Here is a 24747-nt window from a genome sequence, read left to right as displayed (position 1 = left end):
AAGGACAGGTGTCATATTGCATTAGGGGTCCACCCTACTCCAGTATCGCTTCATTTTAGCTAGTTACATCTGTGATGACCTTATTTCCAAGTAAAGTCACATTCTAAGTTACTGGGGGGTTAGGATCTCAACATGTGAATTTTGGTGGGGGAGGAACACAATTTATAACAATATAACATTTTTAATGGTGATAAATGGAGAGCAGGGTAACCCTTGATGAATTTACCGCTGTCAGTTATGGCATACCATAGGGGTGCAAAAAAGAGTAAGATAAGACTCCTTTCCAGAAATTTTATTCTAGCTAGTGATGTTTGAGTCATTTATATTTTGAGGACTATGGAATATGAAATGCTTTCTTCATATTTCATCATTAAAGATATTTAGGAAAATTGATTTTAGAACAAGTTTCTGAGGCCTTTAAGAATGTAGTCTTTCTCATCTAAGTAGAGTTGGAGATTGGAGAGATAATTCTACTGATTAATTTCCCAAAGGGCATTTTGTGTTTGTTTTCCGTATTATAATTAGGAATAATTACTTTAGTCCTTACCAGACTTAAGCACTGCCCTCAACGTTACTTATATTAAGCTGAGTTGAAGTTCACTGTTTAGATAACACATAATCTGAAATTTAGGAACACGAAGGTCGTCTTTAATCCCATTATTCTGTAGGTAAGGAAACTGAGGACCAAGGCTACACAGGGCACTTGTGCTGTAAATTTCTTACTGTTTTTCTATTTTGCACAACTTTTTGGTTAGAAGTGTAGGTATTCATTATGTTTGTTGAATTGAGTTGGATAAAAATTAGCAGTGCTAATTTATATCCTAGAGACTAAACTTAATTAAAATTATTTATTTATTTATTTTGAGACAGTGTCTTGCTCTGTTGCCCAGGATGGAGTGCAGTGGGGCCATCATGGCTCACTGCAGCCTTGAACTCCTGGGTTCAAGAGATCCTCCCACTTCAGCCTCCCGAGTAGCTAGGACTACAGGCACTCACCACCACACACCTAGCCAATTATTATTTTTTTTTTTTAGAAGAGATAGGGTCTTGCTCTGTTGCCCAGGCTGGTCTTGAACTCCTGGCCTCAAATGATTCTCCCACCTGGACCTCCCAGAGTGCTGGGATTACAGGCACGAGCTAATTGTGCCTGACCTAATTAAAATAATTTAAAATACATTCTTAGAATTTGGTTTAAATAATTCATTTCATAATGATAACATCTATGCATTCATCGGCCTTCTTAAAAAATTATAATGGTAATATCTTTCTTTGCTACTTTGATAGGAAATGACAATAAATTTAGAGTATAAACATATTGAATTATAACCTTCTGTCCACATCTCTAAATTCTATGGTGCAGAGCTTTTTCTACTTTAATATAAGTGGTATAGTCCCCAACTTTTCATCCCAAATTCTTCCCAAAACAAACCAGCCTTGAAGGGCATTGGAGATTTTTTTCTGGAACATTTCCCTTTGTTTCTTTATAGTTTGTCTATTCAGTGTATTTTATGCAATACCTTTGTGGTAATTGATTATCTAGTAAGTACTTCTAGAACTAAAAGGTTAGAAGGTAAACTATATACCAGGAACTGATAGTTGGGGACAAATGACAGTTGGTCTTCTTTATAATAATGAGGAGATTGGAAAATGATCTCATTAGGATAAGGGTATTAGATTAAGTGATTCCTAAGCTGTCACTCCAAAATTGTATAATTCTGTTAAATGGTCATGTGTAGAAGATGATGAATTAAGCGGAATGGTGAACATCTCTCACATTTTCTCTTTTAAAAACCTTGTAGTTCACAATTTATCTTTCAAATGAACCTTGTTACTTGCATTTACTATAATATATATAATTACTGTAATTAAGGTGGGCAATTAGGAAGAACTTGTCAAGTCATGGACATCGTGTATGGTATACTGGAGATAAAGAAGCCTAATTTATAGTAATACTTTCTAAAATGAGCTTCTAAATACTTGAACAGATTTTTCTTGGTTCAGTGTACTTCAAAGAGGATTGTCTGTCAAATTTTGCTGACGACCATTTATGGATAATTTTACCTTATCCTTTATAACATGATTTTCTTTTTACTAATGGAGGTAAATTTAAAAGTTTTTATTTTCTCTTCAGCCCTATCATATTAAGTCAGACCTTGCAGGTGCTCATCAGGTTCTGTGAAACATGTTGGTGTTGGTGACATTAAAAAAAAAACTTTGATTATGCTTTTATAGTATTACAATTTCTTTTTCTATTTTCTGCTTTACAGAGAGATGCTCGTCTTTCTGTAACGATTACATAGTGTTTCATATATGCTATGACTTTCTTATAGTAGAGGAAGATGAATGTTTGAATAGCTGTGTTGCTGTTGTTTTTCTTAAATAGAACTAAATGCTTCCTGACTTACAAAATAATCATTCTTCAGTGAAGGCGTTAATGTTGCACAGATGGTAGCAAAGGACTTTCCTTTGATTTTTAATAAGAGACTGGTTCGTCAAAGAGATTTCTCAGCTTCTGTTGTGAAACCTATAATAGAGAATAATTTGAAAGGCACACAATGTACATGATTATAATCCTTTCATGTAGATTAATGATAGCTAAATCACATTTTCTAATTGCCTCTTTTTTCTATAGTTGATTATTAAATTTTAAGAAAAAACTTGGCCAAGCAGCTCCTTAGTAACACATGCATCTCTGTTCCTCAATATTTTGTGATGTACTCTGAAATTCAGAGAATAGAATTCTTTTAAATATTATCATTAAGGAATTTTCTGTGCAGAGGAAAGACCAATATTTTTCTTCATGAAATGAATATGATGATTTATCATGCCGAGAAGCATTCACCCATAAAAATTGTTGGTAGCTGTTAATAACATGACTTATGTTCCAGCAGTAGTGTTTTGCTTTTTACAGTTTTATCTTAGAATGTTATCTTAGATATTCAGAATATCTAATAAAATTCAGAATATACAGTCATCTTTGTTGTGCTCCTTGCTTAGTTATGCAAGATACGTAATTAAAATCTTCTTGAGTAAAGTTTTTATTACCAGATGAATAGTAAAATTGTGTTCGTATCAATTACATTGAATGTATTATCTTCATTTACTCATTTATAAGGTAGGAAATAGGTACAGCTGAGTATGAAATTTCTTGTCTTTTTAGATTGAGGTTTTTTAGTCAATTGAGTATGTTGCTGCTATATTATAAGCCTTAATTTTCCTTTAAAAGCTCAATTCTACATTTTTAACGTTTTTCAAACATTGAGAACCTCAGGGTTTGACATGGTTTTAATTGAAAATGTCATCTGTGTTTAAAATAATTTTAAAAAAGTCAAATACAAGTTATTACAGACTATCAGAGGATTAACCTTTATGTCTTTGTAATCCTGAGTCTTTCTTGAAAAGTAATCCTGGTAACATTTCATTTGACCTTTCCTATAGACTTGAGATTATATCAGAAGTGACTTGGTTTTGAAATCTACTTACCACTGCAAAGAAAAGACCTTGTTGAATCTAGACATAAAGTCTCTATGTGAATGGATACATCATTCTGATTCTTTCCAAGATCCTGTCTTAATAACACTTTGTGGACCAGGTCATGTTCAGCTATGATATTTAAAGGTATATGTAGGAGAATATGCCCTCATTCATATACATACTCCTGCCTTCAGTAGGTTTATCATTTTACTGCCTTTTCAATGTAGTGCTTCCATTTCATCTGCAGGAAGTGATGGTACACTTTGGAGTAGAAAATCTTTACTCTTTTGCTAGACAGGGATCATGTCTGAAATTTCTAGAGTTAAGTACTAATTATTTTATTTTTCAAAGCCTGTTTCCCATTTCTTCTCACCTGTTTAAGGTTCTTTTACCAGGTAAATGTATTTTTAAAGATAGGACTTTTGTACTCAAGAAATATGAGGTGAAAGAATAGGCAGAAGAAGCAATTTTGAACTTGAAAGAATTGAGATGATCATTAACAATCTTCTGGTGTATTAATAATTTTAAGCTGATAAAACAATAAAACAAGCTGTTCTATGTGAATAAAAAATGACTAAAAGGAAATAAAAAATAATTGATGAAGTACTTTTCTTTTGCTAATAAAGACATGAGGATGTTGAAAAGAAATTTATTCCCCAAAACGTAAGAAAATGAAAATAATGTTGTATCTCAAGTATTGAAAGTTCTCAAGAATAATCACCATTTGAAAACGTTATTGAACACCTTGTAACATCAGATGTTTATTTCCTATATGGTGGATGTTATATCCCTTAGGAATAAGACTAGTGGCTGCTGGTTTTCTTCTTAAAGTGCCTTAGGTTTAGAACTCCATTCCATTAAAAGTTTTCTTTGGTTCTGTAATGTACGTCAAGTTTTATGCAGAGTTCTTTTCTATTTGAATGAAGAGTGATTTTTAAGGAGGAAAACAAAATTTGGTTAGTTTCTTTTTCTCTCTTTGTCTCTCTCTTTTCTCCTCTTTCTTTTTTAAATAGGAATAACAAAACATATTGTGAGAAGCCTGGTTTATTGCGGCATTATTCACAATAGCAAAGTGTTGGAACCAACCCAAATATCCAACAACGATAGACTGGATTAAGAAAATGTGGCACATATACACCATGGAATACTATGCAGCCATAAAAAATGATGAGTTCATGTCCTTTGTAGGGACATGGATGAAACTGGAAAACATCATTCTTAGTAAACTATCGCAAGGACAAAAAACCAAACACTGCATGTTCTCACTCATAGGTGGGAATTGAACAATGAGAACTCATGGACACAGGAAGGGGAACATCACACTCCGGGGACTGTTGTGGGGTGGGGGGAGGGGGGAGGGACAGCATTAGGAGATATACCTAATGCTAAATGACGAGTTTTGACAGCATTAGGAGATATACCTAATGCTAAATGACGAGTTAATGGGTGCAGCAAAACAACATGGCACATGGATACATATGTAACAAACCTGCACATTGTGCACATGTACCCTAAAACCTAAAGTATGATAATAAAAAAGAATAATAAAAAATAAAATAAAATTTAAAAAAAAAAAAAAAGAAGCCTGGTTGGGCAGAGGAGATTGTCTATGTTAATTAGGAGAATGTTTGTCAGGCAGCATGAAATCATTCGTTAATTGTTGTTTTTAATCTTATCAGATTATTGTTATTTTTCCAACTTTCCTCCCTTTCTAATGTTCTTTCTTTCTTTCTTTCTTTCTTTCTTTCTTTCTTTCTTTCTTTTTTTCTGGGCCTGAAATTACCTTTTGCTAATCCAGTTTGTGTGGAGAGACAGAGTACCAGATTGGGAGTTAGGGGACTCCTTCCTTCTTTTTGTTTTAACTTTAGTCCTTCATTGTTAAAATGAAAGAATTAGACTAAATTATTTTCAAGTTTTCTTCTAGCTCTTAAAATTAATTCTAACATCTCTTACATAAACATTTGGAAAGATTTAAGAGAATATCAAATAATTTATTCACTAGTACTTACTGAGTACTATCTATTCATGTGCTCACCACTGTGCTGGGCTGAGCTGGGTTGATTTTACCTATGTTTTCATGGGGTGGGAGAGAATTTTAAGGCAATTTTTTTTTTTCTTGAAGAAAATGAATATCCCAAAGACAAAAACAACGTAAGACAACTTGAAGGGAGTTGATTGTCAGAATCAGAAAAGTGGATGACTTGTATGATTTGTCAATGAAGAAAAACTTTTCCTCTACACTCTTAGGTTCATTGTATGGAGGCCTGTGAATTAAACTGTAAAAAAGATTAGCAAGAGAGAAGATAGATTTTTATTTATGAATATACATGTGACTTCACAGAAAAATGTGACTTTCCAAACAGGTAAAAATGGGAGTTTGTAAACCTAAATTAATGGGAAGAGGTAGAGGGAAGAAAAGGCTTCTATGGAAAGAACAAATGGCTTTCTTTTTTTTTTTTTTTATTATACTTCAATTTCTGGGACACATGTGCAGAACATGCAGGTTTGTTACATAGGTTTACATGTGCCGTGGTGGTTTGCCGCACCCATCAGCTTGTCGTCTACATTAGGTATTTCTCCTAATGCTATCCCTCCCCTGACCCCGCTCCCTCCAACACGCCCCGGTGTGTAATGTTCCCCTCCCTGTGTCCATGTGTTCTCATTGTTCACCTCCCACTTATGAGTGAGAACATGTAGTGTTTGGTTTTCTGTTCCTGTGTTAGTTTGCTGAGAATGATGGTTTCCAGCTTCATCCATGTCCCTGCAAAGGACATGAACTCATCCTTTTTATGGGTGTGTAGTATTCCATGTTGTATATGTGCCACATTTTCTTTATCCAGTCTGTCATTGATGGGCATTTGGGTTGGTTCCAAGTCTTTGCTATTGTGAACAGTGCTGCAGTAAACATACATGTGCATGTGTCTTTATAGTAGAATGATTTATAATCCTTTGGGTATATACTCAGTAATGGGATTGCTGGGTCAAATGGTGTTTCTGGTCCTAGATCCTTGAGGAATCGCCACACTGTCTTCCACAATGGTTGAACTAATTTACACCCCCACCAACAGTGTAAATGTGTTTCTATTTCTCCACATCCTCTTCAGCATCTGTTGTTTCCTGACTTTTTAATGATCGCCATTCTAACTGGGGTGAGATGGTATCTCATTGTGGTTTTGATTTGCATTTGTCTAATGATGATGATGAGCTATTTTTTCATGTTTGTTGGCCGCATAAATCTCTTCTTTTGAGAAGTATCTGTTTATATCCTTCACCCACTTTTAGATGGGGTTGTTTTTTTCTTGTAAATTTAAGTTCTTTGTAGATTCTGGATATTAGTCCTTTGTCAGATGTATAGATTGCAAAAATTTTTCTCCCATTCTGTAGGTTGCCTGTCCACTCTGGTGATAGTTTCTTTTGCTGTGCAGAAGGTCTTTAGTTTAATTAGATCCCATTTGTCCATTTTGGCTTTTACTGCCATTGCTTTTGATGTTTTAGTCCTGAAGTCTTTGCCCATGCCCATGTCCTGAATGGTATTGCCTAGGTTTTCTTCTAGCATTTTTATGGTTTTAGGTCTTATGTTTAAGTCTTTAATCCATGTTAATTTTTATGTAAGGTATAAGTAAGGGGTCCAGTTTCAGTTTTCTGCATGTGGCTAGCCAGTTTTCGCAACATCCTTTATTAAATAGGGAATCCTTTCCCCATTGCTTGTTTTGTTAGGTTTGTCAAAAATCAGATGGTTGTAGATGTGTGGCATTATTTCTGAGGGCTCTGTTCTGTTCCATTGGTCTGTATATCTGTGTCATGATGATTTGCTGCACCTATCAACCCGTCATCTAGGTTTTAAGCCCCGCGTGCATTAGGTATTTGTCCTAATGCTCTCATCACTCCCCTTGCCCCCCACCCCCCGACAGGCCCTGGTGTGTGATGTTCCCCTCACTGTGTCCATGTCTTCTCATTGTTTAACTTCCACTTATAACTGAGAAGATGTGGTTTTTGGTTTTCTGTTCCTTAGTTTGCTGAGAATTATGGCTTTCAGCTTTATCCATGTCGCTGCAAAGGACATGAAGTCATTCTTTTTTATGGCTGCATAGTATTCCATGGTGTATATGTGCCACATTTTCTTTAAAAATCACTTTCTTCCGTGGTCTCTGTAAGTGAGGTATACTGGCCATCCTTTAGTTCCTTAAATTTATTACAGTTGCCCCTTGAATAACATAGGCTTGAGCTGCATGGGTCCACTTATATACAGATTTTTTTTGGTCAAATCCAGATGGAAAATACAGTATTCGTGGCATTCAAAACCCAAGTATACAGAGGGCTTTTTCTACACTCTGCTTCTCCAGGAGTGAGTACAGGAATTGAGTATGTGGGTATTTTGGTATCCAAGGGAGTTCTCGAACCAGTCCCCCAATAATATGGAGGAACAACTGTATATCATCTCTGCTATTGGGCCTTTGAACATCTTATCATCTTGCTCTTGCCTCTTGATCTTGTTAACTTGTGATCTTTTAGAATGCTTTTTACCATTTCTATTACTGTAACACTTGTCAGAGCCAATATATTTCCTCTTGGATGATAGCCACATAATTGGCTATTGTTTCTACTCTTTTCTTTCCAAAGTTCCTCCTCCACATGGCAGTCAGGATGATAATTCTAAAATATAAAACATCGTATCCCTTTTCTGCATTGGATGTGAGATCCACAGGACTGTTTCCTTTACATCATTTACATCTCAGCTCAAAAATCAGCTTCTCCTTGATGACCTTAATTAAAGTAGCAGGTGATTGTAAAGAAGAGTATCTCTCCCAAAATGTGGCACTTTGTGTACGTAGAGACAATTTTTTTCTTTTTAAAAACTCTACTGAATCTTTGTATATTCTGTCTACCCTCAATGGAATCTTTGTGTTTTAATTCTTGATTATAAATCTATATTTTTAAAATTTTTAAAAAGTATTTTATATATATATGTAGAAAAAATATATATTTTCTAACTGTATAGTTTAATGAATTTGCACAAACTGAACTCACCCAGAACAAAAACAGTACTCTGGAAGCCCCTCTTGTGCTCCCTTTCAGTCACTGCTTTTCCCTATAGGGGTAACCAACTACTATTCTGACTTAACACATTAAATTAGTTTTGGCTGTTTTATATTTGATGTAAGTGAAAACGTATAATGTGTATGTAGCTTATTTTGCTTAAGAGATTATGTTTGAATATGTAGTTATTGTTCATTTATTCTTACTAATCTTTGGTTATACAGCTTGAAGTTAATATTAGATGATACCTAAAGGGTCATGACTATTGTCTTTAATCCCCTGTATTCATTTTGTCAGAGATATGTCTTGAAATCATACAGTATGAGTCCTCCAACTTGATTCTTCAGTATTATGTTGGTCGTTCTAAGTCTTTTGCCTTTCAAATTGTACCTTTCTTTTTCCATGTAAATTTTATAATTGCTTGTTGAGTTTTACAAACAAGCCTACTGGAATTTACGTTGAGATTTGTTATATCTAAATCTGTTTGGAACAATTGGCGTCTTAACAATATTGTTATAGTTCATGAACATGGTATATCTCTCTATTTGTGTAGAATTCTTTAATAAGTATTTTGTAATTCTTACCAAACAGAACTTATACATTCTGTTAGATTTGTATTTTATGGGTTTTTTTGGGTACTATATTTGGAATATAAGTTTCATGTTTTGTTCTCTGCTGTATCTTCAGTCTCTAGGATATGGTACAAAGTCGGTTTCAGTAAGTATTTATTGAACGAGTGTATATCTGCTATCAAAGAGTTCATACTCTAGGAGCTGAGAAAGAAGTACATAATTAAAAGATAATACACTTTAGGGGAACTATAAACAAAATTCTTCGGGAGCTCCATGTGGGAGCTATAAATTTCATGTAACAGATTTCTTTTTCTTTTTTTCTGTCAGATTTGAAAGAAGATAAACCTAGGAAAAGTTTGTTTAATGATGCAGAAAACAAGAAGAATTCAATTAAAATGTGGTTTAGCCCTCGAAGTAAGAAAGTCAGATATGTTGTGAGTAAAGCTTCAGTGCAAACCCAGCCTGCAATAAAAAAAGATGCAAGTGCTCAGCAAGACTCGTATGAATTTGTTTCCCCAAGTCCTCCTGCAGATGTTTCTGAGAGGGCTAAAAAGGCTTCTGCAAGATCTGGAAAAAAGCAAAAAAAGAAAACTTTAGCTGAAATCAACCAAAAATGGAATTTAGAGGCAGAAAAAGAAGATGGTGAATTTGACTCCAAAGAGGAATCTAAGCAAAAGCTGGTATCCTTCTGTAGCCAACCATCCGTTATCTCCAGTCCTCAGATAAATGGTGAAATAGACTTACTAGCAAGTGGCTCCTTGACAGAATCTGAATGTTTTGGAAGTTTAACTGAAGTCTCTTTACCATTGGCTGAGCAAATAGAGTCTCCAGACACTAAGAGCAGGAATGAAGTAGTGACTCCTGAGAAGGTCTGCAAAAATTATCTGACATCTAAGACATCTTTGCCATTAGAAAATAATGGAAAACGTGGCCATCACAATAGACTTTCCAGTCCCATTTCTAAGAGATGTAGAACCAGCATTCGGAGCACCAGTGGAGATTTTGTTAAGCAAACGGTGCCCTCAGAAAATATACCATTGCCTGAATGTTCTTCACCACCTTCATGCAAACGTAAAGTTGGTGGTACCTCAGGGAGGAAAAACAGTAACATGTCCGATGAGTTCGTTAGTCTTTCACCAGGTACACCACCTTCTACATTAAATAGTTCAAGTTACAGGCGAGTGATGTCTAGTCCCTCAGCAATGAAGCTGTTGCCCAATATGGCTGTGAAAAGAAATCATAGAGGAGAGACTTTGCTCCATATTGCTTCTATTAAGGTAGGATGCTTACTCTGAAATACCGTCTCAGAATGAGGCCAACTATAAAGCAATTTCTTTGGAGTTTGTGAAAAATGGCATAGGATTACTAGGATAATTAACCTTTCACAGACATGATACTTCCTCTGAACCAGAGAAGCCAGATTCACAGGGACAGCATCTCTACTTCAGTTGGAGCAGTGGCCCCTGAGTCTGGGCAGCATGATCTTGTAGGAGAAAACCAATATTTGAATATCTCAGCTTTTCTTTTGCCAAGTGCTTTTGCTTTTGTCTATTTTACCTTCAGTTTTTATCATTTTGTTTACCTGTCTTCATGCTTTATGAATGTAGACAATTGCTAAGTTATTACAGGCAACAATGTTTACTTAGTAAAAAAGCCCAGATTTACCATCCAAATTCAACCAGAATTTGGAAGGTTGAAAGATGTGGTCTGTACATTTCTCTAATGACCGGGACATTTGACTACCAGAAATGGCTCCTCCAGTTCACCACAAAGGAGCTGCTTTTTGCCCTAGAATCAGCCATTCCTTTTACTGACCTGCTCATTGACGTTCATTCTCTTTAATTATTGCCTCAACACCTGAGATGTGGCAGCGTTTTTTGGAACCTGGCCTGTTTTCTGAACACTTGGCAGTGGTTGATCTTTGAAATTGACACAAACACTACATGTGAAATAGAGCAGTAGGCACCATAGCTTTATAGGCTTTGCTCTGTGATTTCATGCAAGTGTTAGGAAAGTATGATATGGTATACCTTAGTACTAAATTAGGATAGCTTTTATGCTGTCTCAGCGACTGTACGTAGTCAATTCACCCAGGAAATCCTTTGGTCTTCTGGATGGGTAGAGAACTTTGGTATACCTGGGAGGAACCACTTGGAGGCCCACAAACATGAGGCTGGTGGGCAACATAAAACATTTGAGAAGAACATGGAGTAGACATTGAGTGTGGTCCAAAGATTCCTGTATTTCTATGTGGAGAAAGGGAATAGCATAAACTGAGCTTATCCCAGCTGCTGCTGGTTTGTTTTCCTTGCTTTTCTTCCAGATTAATGAGGAATACAGTCAGCTCTGTGTATCTGTGCGTTCTGTGTTTATGGGTTCAACCAACTGCGAATCAAAAATATTTGGGAGAAAAGCCAATAACAATACGCAATAAAAAGTAATGCAAATTAAAAAATATCGTATAACAACTATCTACATAGCATTTATATTGTATTAGGTATTATAAGTAATTTAGAGATAATTTAAAGTATCCTGGAGGATCTGTGTAGGTTATTTGCAAATACATCATTTTATATGAGGAATCTGTGGATTTTGGTATCTGCTGGGATTCTGGAACCAATCCCCCACAGATATTGAGGGATGACTCTACTCTATTTCTGATACCAGTGAGGCAGGTACCTTACAACATGACCACATATTCTTTTGCACTTGTCTCTGGTTATGTTTTAGTTTGATTTTTGCAAAGCCTGACTTACAAAATTAGACTTTTTTTTGTCATCTTTGTTACATATATGTATATTATATGTACATATAAGCTATTGTAAACATAAAGTTATAGACATAAGTAGCTAGTGTAATGATTGTTTTTGTTCATTTTGCTGGCTAATACATAGTAATTTGTATATTTTGCTTTCTGGGAAATACTTGGACTATCAGGCAAGCCTTTACTTATATTGGTGGCGACTTTTTCTTCTAACCATAAGAATAATTTATCTTTATTAATGAGGATCCCTGGGGTCTAGGCCAGAGTTTTGTAAATTCTTTCTTAAAGGGGCAGTTAGAGTAAACGTTTTCAGCTTTGCAGGCCATGAAATCTCTATCATAGCTGTTCAGCTCTGCCTTCTTAGTGCAAAAGTAGCCATAGACAATATGCAAACTAATAAAACATATGTACAAAATTGGGTGACTGGCCCATAGGCTATAGTTTGCCTACTCTTGGTCTAGGCATGTGAAGAAACCGTAATAGAATATTAAGTCAGGATAAAATGATGGCATACTCCTGTGTCGGTGAATTTTCTCTATTAATATGTTCAAGATTACTTCATATGAGTTTTGTCAGTTTACTTAGAGTTTTGCCGGCATTATTAAATCCATTTTTTTTTCCTTGAACTTAATTATTAAATGCAATTATTGTTACCAGTTGTCAGATTATGTTATGGTACATTTTTTAAAAGTTAATTTTTATTGTTTTTAAAATCACCAATTAATAGTGTCCATTTAAATTTTTTTATGAGTTGAATGTATGCCTCTCTCCTTAGCTTTATTTTAATAGACATATCCTTAAAATCAGATTCACTTATATAAATATATTTACATATATTTATATGTTTTTCTTCTTCTTTGGGGGGGGGGCAGGGGACAGAGTCTTGCTCTGTCACCCAGGCTGGAGTGCATCACTCACTGCAACCTCTGGGTTCAAGATTCTTGCTTCGCTCCTAGTGGATACACCTCCATCAGAGCTCTTTTTTTTTTTGGGGATTTCACCAGTGGCCATGGATCTGCCCCAGCCCCAGTCTTATTACAGCATGAGCCACCATACCTGGCCAATCTTTTTAGAAACAGTTTTCATTTCATTCCTATCCTAATTTTCTCATTTGCAGCCAAGAATGAATAAATCTATGTGTACACATATTGCAATTCTGCTCTCTAATTTATATTTTGCACCCACCTGCTTCAGAAAAGAATTTGAAGTGGCTCTAAAGTTAAAGCTACTATAAAATGGAACAAGGAGTTGGTAAAGAGGAAAGAGTTACTACAACTAGAGTGAATTTAGTTTTGGTGACCTTTAAGGCAGCCAAAGCAAATAAGGGGAAGGACCAAGTTTTGTGCTGTCAAAAGGTAATGCATCCTTTTTGGTGGTGATTATTTATATTTTGTACCCACCTACTTCAGAAAAGGATTTCAAGTGGCTCTAAAGTTATTTAGACTTGCATTGTATTGTTTCTTAAGCATGTTGGTAAACTTGCAGTTTCTACAGTTTGAGCACATGGTTGCACTGAGCATGCTTGGTGTATGCACTGAGGGCCGAGAACCCAGCAGGAGTTTGTTCTCCTGCACTAGTTACCTTCCCCCACTGCTGGCAGGGCTTTACTGATTGATTTCTGAGCTTGGAAACATTAATAAATATTGTATAATACCTTGCCCCAAACTACTTCTGGGCATCATCATTGGCCATAACCTTTCCATAGCTACTACCCTACTGGCAGCTACTCTTTTCTTGCCCCTACCGGTTGCATTAGTTTTCTATTGCTGCCAAAACAAACTACCACAAAGTTAGTGATTCAAAGCAATGCAAATTAATTTTCTTACAGTTCTGTACACCTGAAGTCTAGTATGGGTCTCATCACACTGAAATCATGTTGTCAGCTGTTTTCAGGAGGTTCCAGGAAAGACCCATTTCATTTTTACTTGGATGGTTGGCAGGGACATCATAGTTCTTGTGTTAAGACTGAGATCCAGATTTCTTGCTGGTTTTCAGCTGAGGGTTGTTTCCAGTTTCTAGAGACTGTCACATTCCTTTAGTTCATGGTCCTCTTCTTCATCTTCAAATCCAGCAGCAGCAGATTGAGTCCTTCTCACATCTCATCTTTCTGACATAGCCAGAAAGACCGTCTGCTTTTAAGAATCCATATGATTAAATTGGGCTACTTGAGAAATGCGGAATAATCTCCCCATCTCAAGGTGTGTCCACTTCATTACATTGCAGTGTCCCTTTCACCACGTAAGGTAACATAGGCACAGGTTCTGGGGATTATTAGTGTGTGGACATTTTTGGAGGTCATAATTTTTTGACCACACCACTGAAGTAGCTTCCTAATTTCCCTTTGTATTTCCTGCAGTCAGTTCTCTATGTAACAGCCAGAGTAATCTGACCGAAATCAAAATTGTCATTTTTCTGCTCTCCTATCAATGTCTTTTTTATACCCCTCTTCTTATTTGAATATCTTCATAACTCATGTTCCTATTTGAATGTCTGCATCACCTATGTTAAACTGCTATTGAGAACACTGTGTCACGAATGGGAGAGTTTACGAGAAAGCTTTGTGCCTAAGTAGAAACTAAGATACTCATTATTTATTCTTCTGATTTATTACCACAATTACTTTTGCACCAACCCAATAGAAAACAAAATACTAAGGATCCAGAGAAAATTTTTTATTTTGTATTATGTCAGCTTTGCTTGAGAATTTGTGCCATACTGACCTTCCCCTTTTCTTCCCCCACACCCCCCTACCAAGTTCTCTAGCACAAATTCTTAAAATGGCAATGATTACTCATAATTTATGCCACAGCAGTGACTTACTGTAGAATAGAAGAATGGCTTGAAGCTGGCATGCTATGATTTATTAGTGATGTAGACATAATAGATAATGTTTTGAATGCAACTTACAAGGCATGGTATGCTTAGAACATAACAAAGGTGATGAAGATCCCCGGGAGAGAGAAGATCCCTTGTGAGGAGTCTCATTTAGAGTTTAACTTCGTAGTTTATTATACTTGAACACAGTCATGTTATATTGTGTGTGAAATTATGTATCCTTCATAGTAGCTTCATGAGAAGGTAGCAAAGGAAACAAAAGCAGCCTTGGCATATGTGATATTTTCAAGAGTTTAATTACTAAAATACCTCTTGGAGTCAGTATCTATTTTTCTCCTCTGTAACTCACCACATATGTATAAGTCTGCTTTTGTAATACCAGTAATTTATTGTGCCATTGTCCGGGCTATCAGAATTATCTGTTAAATTACAAGCATACCTCATTTAATTGCACTTCACTTTTTTGTGCTTCGCAGAGAGTTTTGTTTTTGTGTTTTTTGACAATCCTGCATTGAGCAAGTCTGTCAGTGCTGTTTTTCCAACAGCGTATGCTCAGTGTGTCTCTGTGTCACATTTTGGTAATTCTCACAATATTTCAGATCTTTTCACTACTGTTGTATCTGTTACGGTGATTTGTGATCAATGATCTTCAATGTTACTATTGTAATTGCTTTGGGGCACCACAAACCCTGGCCATGTAACATGGCAAACTTAATTGATAAATGTTGTCTTTTCTGACTATTCTACTTACTGATAATTCTCCCATCTCTCTCCCTTTGAATCCCTGTTTCCTGGGACACAAGAATATTGAATTTAGGTAAACTAACAACCCTACAATGTCCTCTGAGTTTTCAAGTGGAAGGAAGAGTCACTTATCTCTTACTTTATATAAGAAGCTAGAAATGATTAGTGAGGAAGGCATGTTGAAAGTTGAGATAGGCCAAAAGCTAGGTCTCTTGCCAAACAGCCAATTTGTGAATGCAAAGAAAAAGTTCTTTAAGGAATTTAAAAGTGCTACCCTGTTGAATACACAAATGAGATGAGAAGAAAGCATAACCGCCTTATTGCCGATATGAGGAGAGTTGGAATGATCTAGATAGATGATCAAACCAACCACATTTCCTTAAGCAAAACCCTACTCCAGAGCAAGATCCTAAATCTCTTTAATTCTGTGAAGGCTGAGAGAGGTGAGGAAGCTGCAGAAGAAAAGTTGGAAGCCAGCAGAGATTGATTCATGAAGTTGAAGGAAAAAAGCTGTCTCCATAATATAACAATGCAAGTTGAAACGGCAGGTGCTGATGGAGAAACTGCAGCAGGTTATCCAGAAGATCTAGCCAAGATAATTATGAGAGTGGCACACTAAACAACAGATTTCAGTGAAGTTGAAACAGCCTTTTGTTGGAAGAATATGCCATCTGGGTCCTTCATAGCTAGAAAGGAGAAGTCAATACCTGGCTTCAAAGGACAGGCTTTCTTGTTAGGGGCTAATGCAGCTGGTGACTTGAAGTGGAAGCCAATGCTCATTTACCATTTGGAACAACAAAGCCTGGGTGAGAGCACATCTTGACAGCATGGTTTGCTAAATATTTTAAGCCCCCTGCTGAGACCTACTGTTCAGGAAAGATATTCAAAATATTACTAACTGACAGTGCCACCTAGTCACCCAAGTGTTCTGATGAAGATAAGGACATTAATGCTGTTTTCATGTCTCCCAACAAAACATGAATTCTGTAGGCCATGGATCAAGGAGTAACTTTTACTTTCAAGTCTTATTACTTAAAAAAATACATTTTGTAAGGCTATGGCTGCTATAGATGGGGATTCCACAGATGATTCTGGAAATGACTCACCATTCTAGATGCCATTAATATCATTGATGATTCATGGGAGGATGTCCAAATGTTAACATTAACAGTAGTTTGGAAAAGAGTTGATTACAGTTTTCATGGATGACTTTGAGAGGTTCAGAACTTAAGTGGAGAAAGTAACTATAGGTGTAGTAGAAATAGCAAGATAACTGGAATTAGAAGTGGAGCCTGAAGAGGCGACTGAATTGCTGCAGCCTCATGATCAAACTTCAATGGATGAGGCGTTGTTTGTTATAGATGAGAAAGAAAGTGGTTTCTGCAGATGGAATCTACTTCTGGTGAAGATGTTGTGAACATTGTTGAAATGACAACAAAGGATTTAGAAAATTACATCATCTTAGTTGATAAAACAGCAGCAGGGTTTGAGAGGATTGGCTCCTATCTTGAGAGAAGTTCTATGCGGATAAAATGCTACCAAACTACGTCACATGCTACAGATAAATCTTTCATGAAATGAAGCCAGTGGATGTGGCATACTGTATTGTCTTGATTTAAGAAACTGTCAGAACCACCCAAACCTTCAGCAACTACCTGCTTGCTCAGTCAGCAGCCGGCAGCATCAAGGCAAGACCATCCACCAGCAAAACGGTTGTCACCATTTTTTAGCAATAAAGTTATTTTCAATTAAGGTCTGTTCATTTTTTTTTAAACATAATGCTATTGCACACTTAGTAGATTACAGTATAGTGTACATATAACTTTTATATGTGCTGGGAAACCAGAAGATTCGTGTGACTTGCTTTATTGCAATATTTGCTTTATCTCAGTGATCTGGAACTGAACCGACAGTATCTCTGAGATATGCCTGTATTTTTTTCAGTAAATTCTAAGAAGCTAGAGAAGTATTTAACATATATTAGAGCTTCATTCCAGATGGTTCATTTTTGTCTGTTTGTTTTAATGGCGTCTAATTGCCAAGAAGGGAAGTTTTTGGTTCCTGGTCAGTTCATTTACATGGAAAAGCTTAACAATGCTAGGCAAGTCATTTGTCTTATACTTAATTGTAATGTGCTGTATTGTTTTTATGAATATGTTTATTATTAATGGTATTTTAGAAGAGCTAACCTTTATAATAAGGAAAAGTTTTGTTTTTGTGTGTGTGTTTTGGAAAGTTAATTTATATTGCTGGAATATGTGTGGATCTGCAATATGTACAGATGTGTGAAGGATCTTTCCTTTGATTGAAAGATCAGCAATAAAAGATTCAGTGGGACACACACACACTCTTATTTTCAGCCTTCAATGTATTACTTGAAAATACCAAATTCATTTAAAATTTTTAATAAGCCTTGGCAAATACTTTCCTTAGATAAATTATTTTTGCTGTGGTTTAAGAAAAGTTCAATTATTCTTTCAAGTTGTGAGGAGCCCAAAAGTGAGTACTTGAAAGTAATTTAAAGAAGCCAGAATCAAAACTTAATTTATTTCCTGGCTACTTCATATCAGTTCAAGCTATTCCAGTTACTGTAGACTCTAATTATCATAATTTTATTTATGCGCATGACATTACATTTACATGAAGTAGAAAGATGAAAATATGACAAACTTTCAAGTACTAGGGAGGAGAAAGCAGATTGGTAATAAAAAGCACCGCTTTTGCTAATCACCTATACAGTTCAGGGGTGGGGAGAATGTTAACAGAAGACACTTTGATAGTATGAAGAGGTAACATGAAAGAAAAATAGCAACTGTCTAGCAACCTTGAAAGAGGGTCTACTTTTATTCTTTAAATTGTCACTCTGTTTCTGTTTGACTATTCCCTTGAGACTCTTCCATTTCACAATTGTGTTTATATTATTTTTTAAGCTTCTTTAATATGTTTTTTTGCATTACCATGTAGAATTAGAATGGGGAAATCTTTGAGAAGGTTTTTTTGTGTGAGTACTTTCATGTTAAAGATAGGGAATGTGTGTGGTTCTGGCAGTTTATCTGCTCACTTGTTACAGGATTGTTTTGGAAAAAAAATCAAATTTGTATCTTGGCAGATATTCCTGCATTCATTTGTAACCAATATGAATATAAAGCAAAAATTGCAGGGGCTCACACCTGTAATCCCAATAATTTTGGAAGCTAAGACATGAGATTGCTTGAGTCCATTAGTTTGGGCAATGTAGTGAGACCCCCATCTCTACAAAACAATAAAAAAAAATTAGCCAGGCATGGTGATGTATGCCTAGCTACTACTCGGGAGGCTGAGGCAGGAGAATTGCTTGGGCCCAGGAGCTTGAAGTTACAGTGAGCTATGATCATGCCATTGCACTCCAGTTGCTAAATACATGATAACTTGCTCTAGAAGTAGAATTTGCACTGTTAAGAAATCTGGGAAAATGTTGCTTTTTTTTTTTTTCCCTTGAAACTGGGGTAATTAATTTGAAACCTACAATCCTTTTAGACCCATTGAGCATTTAAGGTCATTTTGTTAATTTAGGAATATAAAAATGTATGTTGCATGTAGATTTACTTTTTTAGAAAACTGAAGATTTGAGAAACAGCCCAGAGCACAGAAACAGAGACAATTAGAAATAAAAAGCATTTTTTTTTCTGAGATAGAGTCTCACTCTGTCGTCCAGGCTGGAGTGCAGTGGCGTGATCTCAACTCACTGCAACCTCCGCCTCCTGGGTTCAAGCAGTTCTCCTGTCTCAGCCTCCTGAGTAGCCAGGATTACAGGCGTGCGCCACCATGCCTGGCTTATTTTTGTGTTTTTAGTAGAGACGGGATTTCACCATGTTGGCTAGGCTAATCTCAAACTCCTGACCTCATGATTTGCCCGCCTCAGCCTCCCAAAGTGCTGGGATTACAGGTGTGAGCCACCGCATCCTGCCAGCAAAATTTTTTAAAAAGAAAAAAAAACCAAATATTATATTTAGGAGAATAAGTGATTTCTACATTATCAAACGAACAGAGGAAAAAAAATTCATTTCAGAAAAAAGTATTTGGAGAGGGTGGGTGGGGAGAGATTTATTCACTAAAGAAGCACTCACAAAACTCATTGAACACAATATTATGCATGTAACTTCTGTCTATAGCTTTTCAGTCTTTTTTGAGAGTATGCTCTGCTAGTTATTTTTGCTTTATCTTCATGGACTTAGATACTGTACCCTGCCCTCTTATCCTAAAAGAACTGATTTAGTTATATTTGCAGTGACTGGTGATAATAATGTAATTTCAAGAAAATTTTTACCTTCATCCCACTGCATAAATGCCTCCTTCTTCCTAAATAAAGCCTGGCATTGTTTTACAAAGGGACAGTATCTTTTATATTACAGCTAGAGATTTTTAAAAAGGCTTTAAGAGTTAACGGATACTTAAAAAGTAATACATAATTAAATATAAATGATAGATGTCAGATCTTCCACATTACATGAAGGGACAAATCTAAGAGACCCTGGTATTAGATAGCTAGAGGATTATTATCTCTCACTTCTAGGAAAATGAATAAAAACGAAGAGTGGGAGGGCAGACTACCTGAGACCAGTTCCCCAGAACTCCTTTGCCACAGTCTACCTTCGCTGGAGGCTGGCAGCAGAGGGAAGCTATGTTTTTTTCTTACTTCAAGACAGCTTTAAAGTGACCTTAAAAGTCTCCTCAATTCTAGTAGGATTTAGTTGGATCATGACACACAAGACACACAAAGTTCAAAACTAGAAGGGGTCTTCAATTTTAATGCTATTTAACTGACAGTGTCTTAATATGAAAGCCGAATTAATATTGTCTGCCTTTAGAGTATTTTCCTTGCCTTGTGCCTCATTTTAATTCACTTATTCCCCAGATCTTGTTCATCTCATTTAAAAAGAGGTTGTGAATTCTAAAGTAAAGTTATTGTATTTCTTTTCCTCATCTGCCTCCTCCACTGCATCAGTGTGCTACTGTTGCTACTGTTGCAACATTGTTGCATAGCTCTCCAGAGTACTGGAATAGAGAAATAGAGAGTGAGAAATTGAAAACTATTTGTTAGAAAAGACTTGAAAGGCTACATCACAGAAGCTTTATTTCCTATAGTTGATAATGGGTGGTGATTTTAGTCTTGAACCGGGCGGGGAGCAGGGGGATAAAAATTTAATGCTGATTCTGTGGGCTGATTTGAATAGATTTGTACTGATCTCTTTTTTTTGCCATTTTAAATAGAGCAACTGTTGCTTCCTAGAAAATGTTGAATAATGTGAATATAAACTAAACTAATGTATTAGGCTGGAGTAACTGCCAATCAAATGGCAGTTTGGGGCTGTTTTTTAACTTTGGTTTCACTGAGTAGTCTTATGGGCTAAACAGTTTTGTTTGTTTTAAACAATACTCAGAAGCCATTTACATATATGCTCAAAAATTGTTTTTTTCACAAATGAAATTATGGCTTTTAAAACTTCATTATGAGCAGATGATCTTTGGCCAGTGTCCTTTAATTTGGTACCTTGAAATGAATTTTGAATATGGCTAATAGATTTTGTAGCCTGTATTCAAGCATGACTGTATTTCTTGATATCTCAGAATAATTTGTACGTAGATAATTTCTTTTTTTGTTTTGTTTTTTTGAAACGGAGTCTTACTCTGTGGCCTAGGCTGGAGTGCAGTGACATGATCTTGGCTCATTGCAACCTCTGCTTCCCGGGCTCAAGTGATTCTCCTGCCTCAGCCTCCCAGGTAGCTGGGATTACAGGCTGGCACCACCATGCCCGACTAGTCTCGTATTTTGAGTAGAGACGGGGTTTCACCATGTTGACCAGGCTGGTCTCAAACTCCTGACCTCAGGTGATCCACCCGCCTCGGCCTCTCAAAGTGTTGGGATTACACGCGTGAGCCACCACACCTGGCCCAATAATTTATTAACTCATGAACAGTAGCCTTAAGAGAAAACGATTTAAGTTTTACTTTATATTGAAGAAGACAGCATTTAAAAAAACTCAATATTTTCCTCTCTTTCCTTAATGCTTTTTAATTTCTGTTTTGTTCGTTTTTCTAGGGCGACATACCTTCTGTTGAATACCTTTTACAAAATGGAAGTGATCCAAATGTTAAAGACCATGCTGGATGGACACCATTGGTAGTTGTCTGGATTTTATTCTCATTCTTTTTGTGTTTTACAGTTCTTATAGTTTATAGTTACGTAGTTGTCTATATATCATCCTCTGCCATATATGCTTTTTAGTCTGAAGAATTTGTTTTCATCAAGTATAAGAACATGATTATTTTCCTTCTAGCTTTTCATTTGTGACAGGCAAGAAATTGGTTACCTTTTGACAGACTACCTTTAGATTTAGGAATCCACTTGTACTGTATTGCAGAATTTAGCTAATGTCTAAAGGTAACAGCTACAGCTGACATCAGGCTCCATTCTGTAGCACTGCGTGTCACTGGAACCAAATTTCTTGGAACAAAAAGAGGTCAGAGGAACTGAGTATAGGAAAGTGATCACAAGGAAGTGATTCTTACTGAGGTTCTATCTTAGCCTCACTTATTCCCTATCCAATTGTAGATATATAAGGCAGTAGAAATCTTTGCTTACATTAAACATTTTTAAAAGTCTTTATTATTACTAAAAATAAAAGTGTGAAGCATAATCTGGAAACAGAATGACACAAATACTTGGAAACAATTGGTATGTAGGCCAATTACATTAGGACAATAAACATGAGATTTGAATGCAGCCATAGAAGTGTCAGCAAATGAAGTAGATGCCTTCATCCTGTAAACTAGAAATTCAGCCCAGAAATTAGGAGACTCTCAATAGGCTAGGTGCAAGCAAGCTGGGAGGATTTAGTTTAGATCAGTCACTTTGCTGGTTGGACTCTACCGGCTGGCTAACCTTTTCAGAGAAAGGTTAATTTTATTTTTTTCTTCACAGCCACTAAGGCAAGTTGTAGTAAAGACTGGTTAGTGATTTAGAGGGTTTAGTGCCTAATTTGGATTCCTTTCTCCTAAAAATAGACCTACAGATGTTGAGTGTGGTATCACTTATTATGAATTGAAATTGATGTACTTAAAAAGTGTAGAATGCCAGAGATTTATTAGAATACAGCATTGTTTGTAGTTCATTAGACATAAGGAAAGATTTGGATCTAAGGCATCTTTGAACACTCCATTGTTGCCATTTCTGTCATTCAGCAAGCTCTTTTTGTATTTCTACTCATGTTATTTCTCTTATCAATAACAGCAGCCTACAGCAATCTGTAGGTTCAGCAAATAGCTTGTCTTAAAAGCACTCCTTCACAGATACTTACTTTGTTGCATGATATGTGTATGTACTGGTACATATTTTATGTATCCTCTTGTTATTAAATACATAGTCTTTTTTTCTTAATGTTTTACATTTATTGTAGAACATTTAAGGAGCTACTGTTGGTTTAAAACTACATGTTCTTCTAAAAAAAAAAAAAAAAGTGCTTGACCCAAGGCTCAAATGAGAATAGCCTTTTCTTTTTTCGTGAGTTATACAGATCTTGATTGAAAGATTATTAATAGTAACTTTCACTCTGTCAACAACTTAGTCTTTTTGAGTATTTAGGTAACAATAAATTTACTGCCTGACGTTTACATTTATTTTTCTAAAGTGTGTTATTATAATATCATCTATTGCTCTTTCTTATCACTTCTTTCACTTCTTTTTCAAAAAATTAAATTAGCATGAAGCTTGCAATCATGGGCACCTGAAGGTAGTGGAATTATTGCTCCAGCATAAGGCATTGGTGAACACCACCGGGTATCAAAATGACTCACCACTTCACGATGCAGCCAAGAATGGGCACATGGATATAGTCAAACTGTTACTTTCCTATGGAGCCTCCAGAAATGCTGTGTAAGTAGTTCAACTTAAAAATTATTTTTAAAATTGACCTGTATTCTTGAATCAAGGTATGTGATAAAGCAGAGACTTTAATAGTCAAGTTGATGGCTTTCTTCACTTTCACAACTAAAATTAGATGTGATCATCAAATTCTGCATTCATAATCAGCATTCATGCCCTTTATGATACAGTTGGTCCTTCATATTCTTAGGTTCCACACTTGAGGATTCAGCCAACTGCAGATCAAAAATAATTGGGAAATATCAATGACAGATCGGATAAAGAAAATGTGTTACATATATACCATGGAATACTATGCAACTACACAAAAAAATGAGATCATGTTTTTTTGTGGGCACATGATGGAGCTGGAGGCCATTATTCTTAGTAAACTAATGCATGAACAGAAAACCAAATACCTCATGTTCTCACTTGTAAGTGAGAGCTAAATGATGAGAATTCATGAACACGAAGGGAACAACAGACATCAGGGTCTACTTGAGTGTGGAGGGTGGGAGGAGGGAGAGGAGCAGAAAAAATAACTATTAGGTACTAGGCTCAATACCTGGGTGGTGAAATAATCTGTACGACACACCCCCGTTACACAAGTTTACCTATATAATAAACCTTCACAACTTAAATAAAAACCTAAAATAAAATAAAAGTTAAAAAAGGGAAAAAACAATAAAAAATAACAATACAATAATAAGTAATATAGGTAAAACAATATAGTATAAATATTTATACAGCATTTCATACTATTAGGTATTAGAAGTAATCTGGAGATGATTTAAAGTATACGGGAGGATGTGTAGTTTACAAGTAAATACTATGCCATCTTTTATAAGTGACTTGAGCAGCTGCACATTTTGACATCACAGGGGTTGAGAAACCAATTCCCCATGGAACGGGGATAACTGTGCTGACATATCTGGGGGAGATTTACATTCTTAATTCAGAGACAGTTGTCAATTTTGGAAGCTTTCATTTAATCGAAAAATTTACCTAGTGTTTATATTCTGTAGATTTATTTACATTTTAATAAGCAATTATTGTAGAAATAATTATTTTGTATGCTTCCTAATAGTTTGGAATTATTTTAAATATTTCATTCCCATTTTATTTTTTTCTATGTATTTACTATTACAACAGGTAAAGCATATAAGAATTTAAATATTGGGCCAGGGTGGTTGAATTATTTCTTAGATTTTTCACATCATTCACATGAGGTTCTGGGTGAACTTTTTGCAGTGTCAGGACACAGAGATGCATTAGTGAATGCCAGCAGCTGGATTTTAAAATTGGTATTGTCAAGAGTATCACAAGTAAATGCCGTATGTAGATTTTGTATCTTTAATCTGTAACTTGGTTCATGTCTCCCTATATATTATTTTATTCTTTTCAGTTAATTAAGTAGTTGA

General features: G+C 35.8%; 1 protein-coding gene across 7 annotated transcripts in view; it reads left to right on the top strand.

Moving 5' to 3' along the window:
- Positions 1-24747, top strand: part of BARD1 (BRCA1 associated RING domain 1) — an 83408-nt gene that overhangs the window by 18647 nt on the left and 40014 nt on the right. For 4 of the 7 annotated variants that reach the window (XM_003254038.3, XM_012501991.2, XM_004092025.3 and 1 more), the window contains 3 exons: positions 9411-10360; positions 21506-21586; positions 23166-23338. The exons of the other annotated variants lie outside the window; for them this stretch is intronic. In XM_003254038.3, coding sequence (XP_003254086.1) covers positions 9411-10360; positions 21506-21586; positions 23166-23338 — 1204 coding nt within the window. The remainder of the gene's footprint in view (positions 1-9410; positions 10361-21505; positions 21587-23165; positions 23339-24747) is intronic. 7 annotated transcript variants of the gene reach the window in all.

The sequence above is a fragment of the Nomascus leucogenys genome, chromosome 22a, assembly GCF_006542625.1.
Source record: "Nomascus leucogenys isolate Asia chromosome 22a, Asia_NLE_v1, whole genome shotgun sequence".
In the NCBI taxonomy this organism is placed as follows: Eukaryota; Metazoa; Chordata; class Mammalia; order Primates; family Hylobatidae; genus Nomascus; species Nomascus leucogenys.
This window is presented reverse-complemented; position numbering and strand designations above follow the sequence as displayed.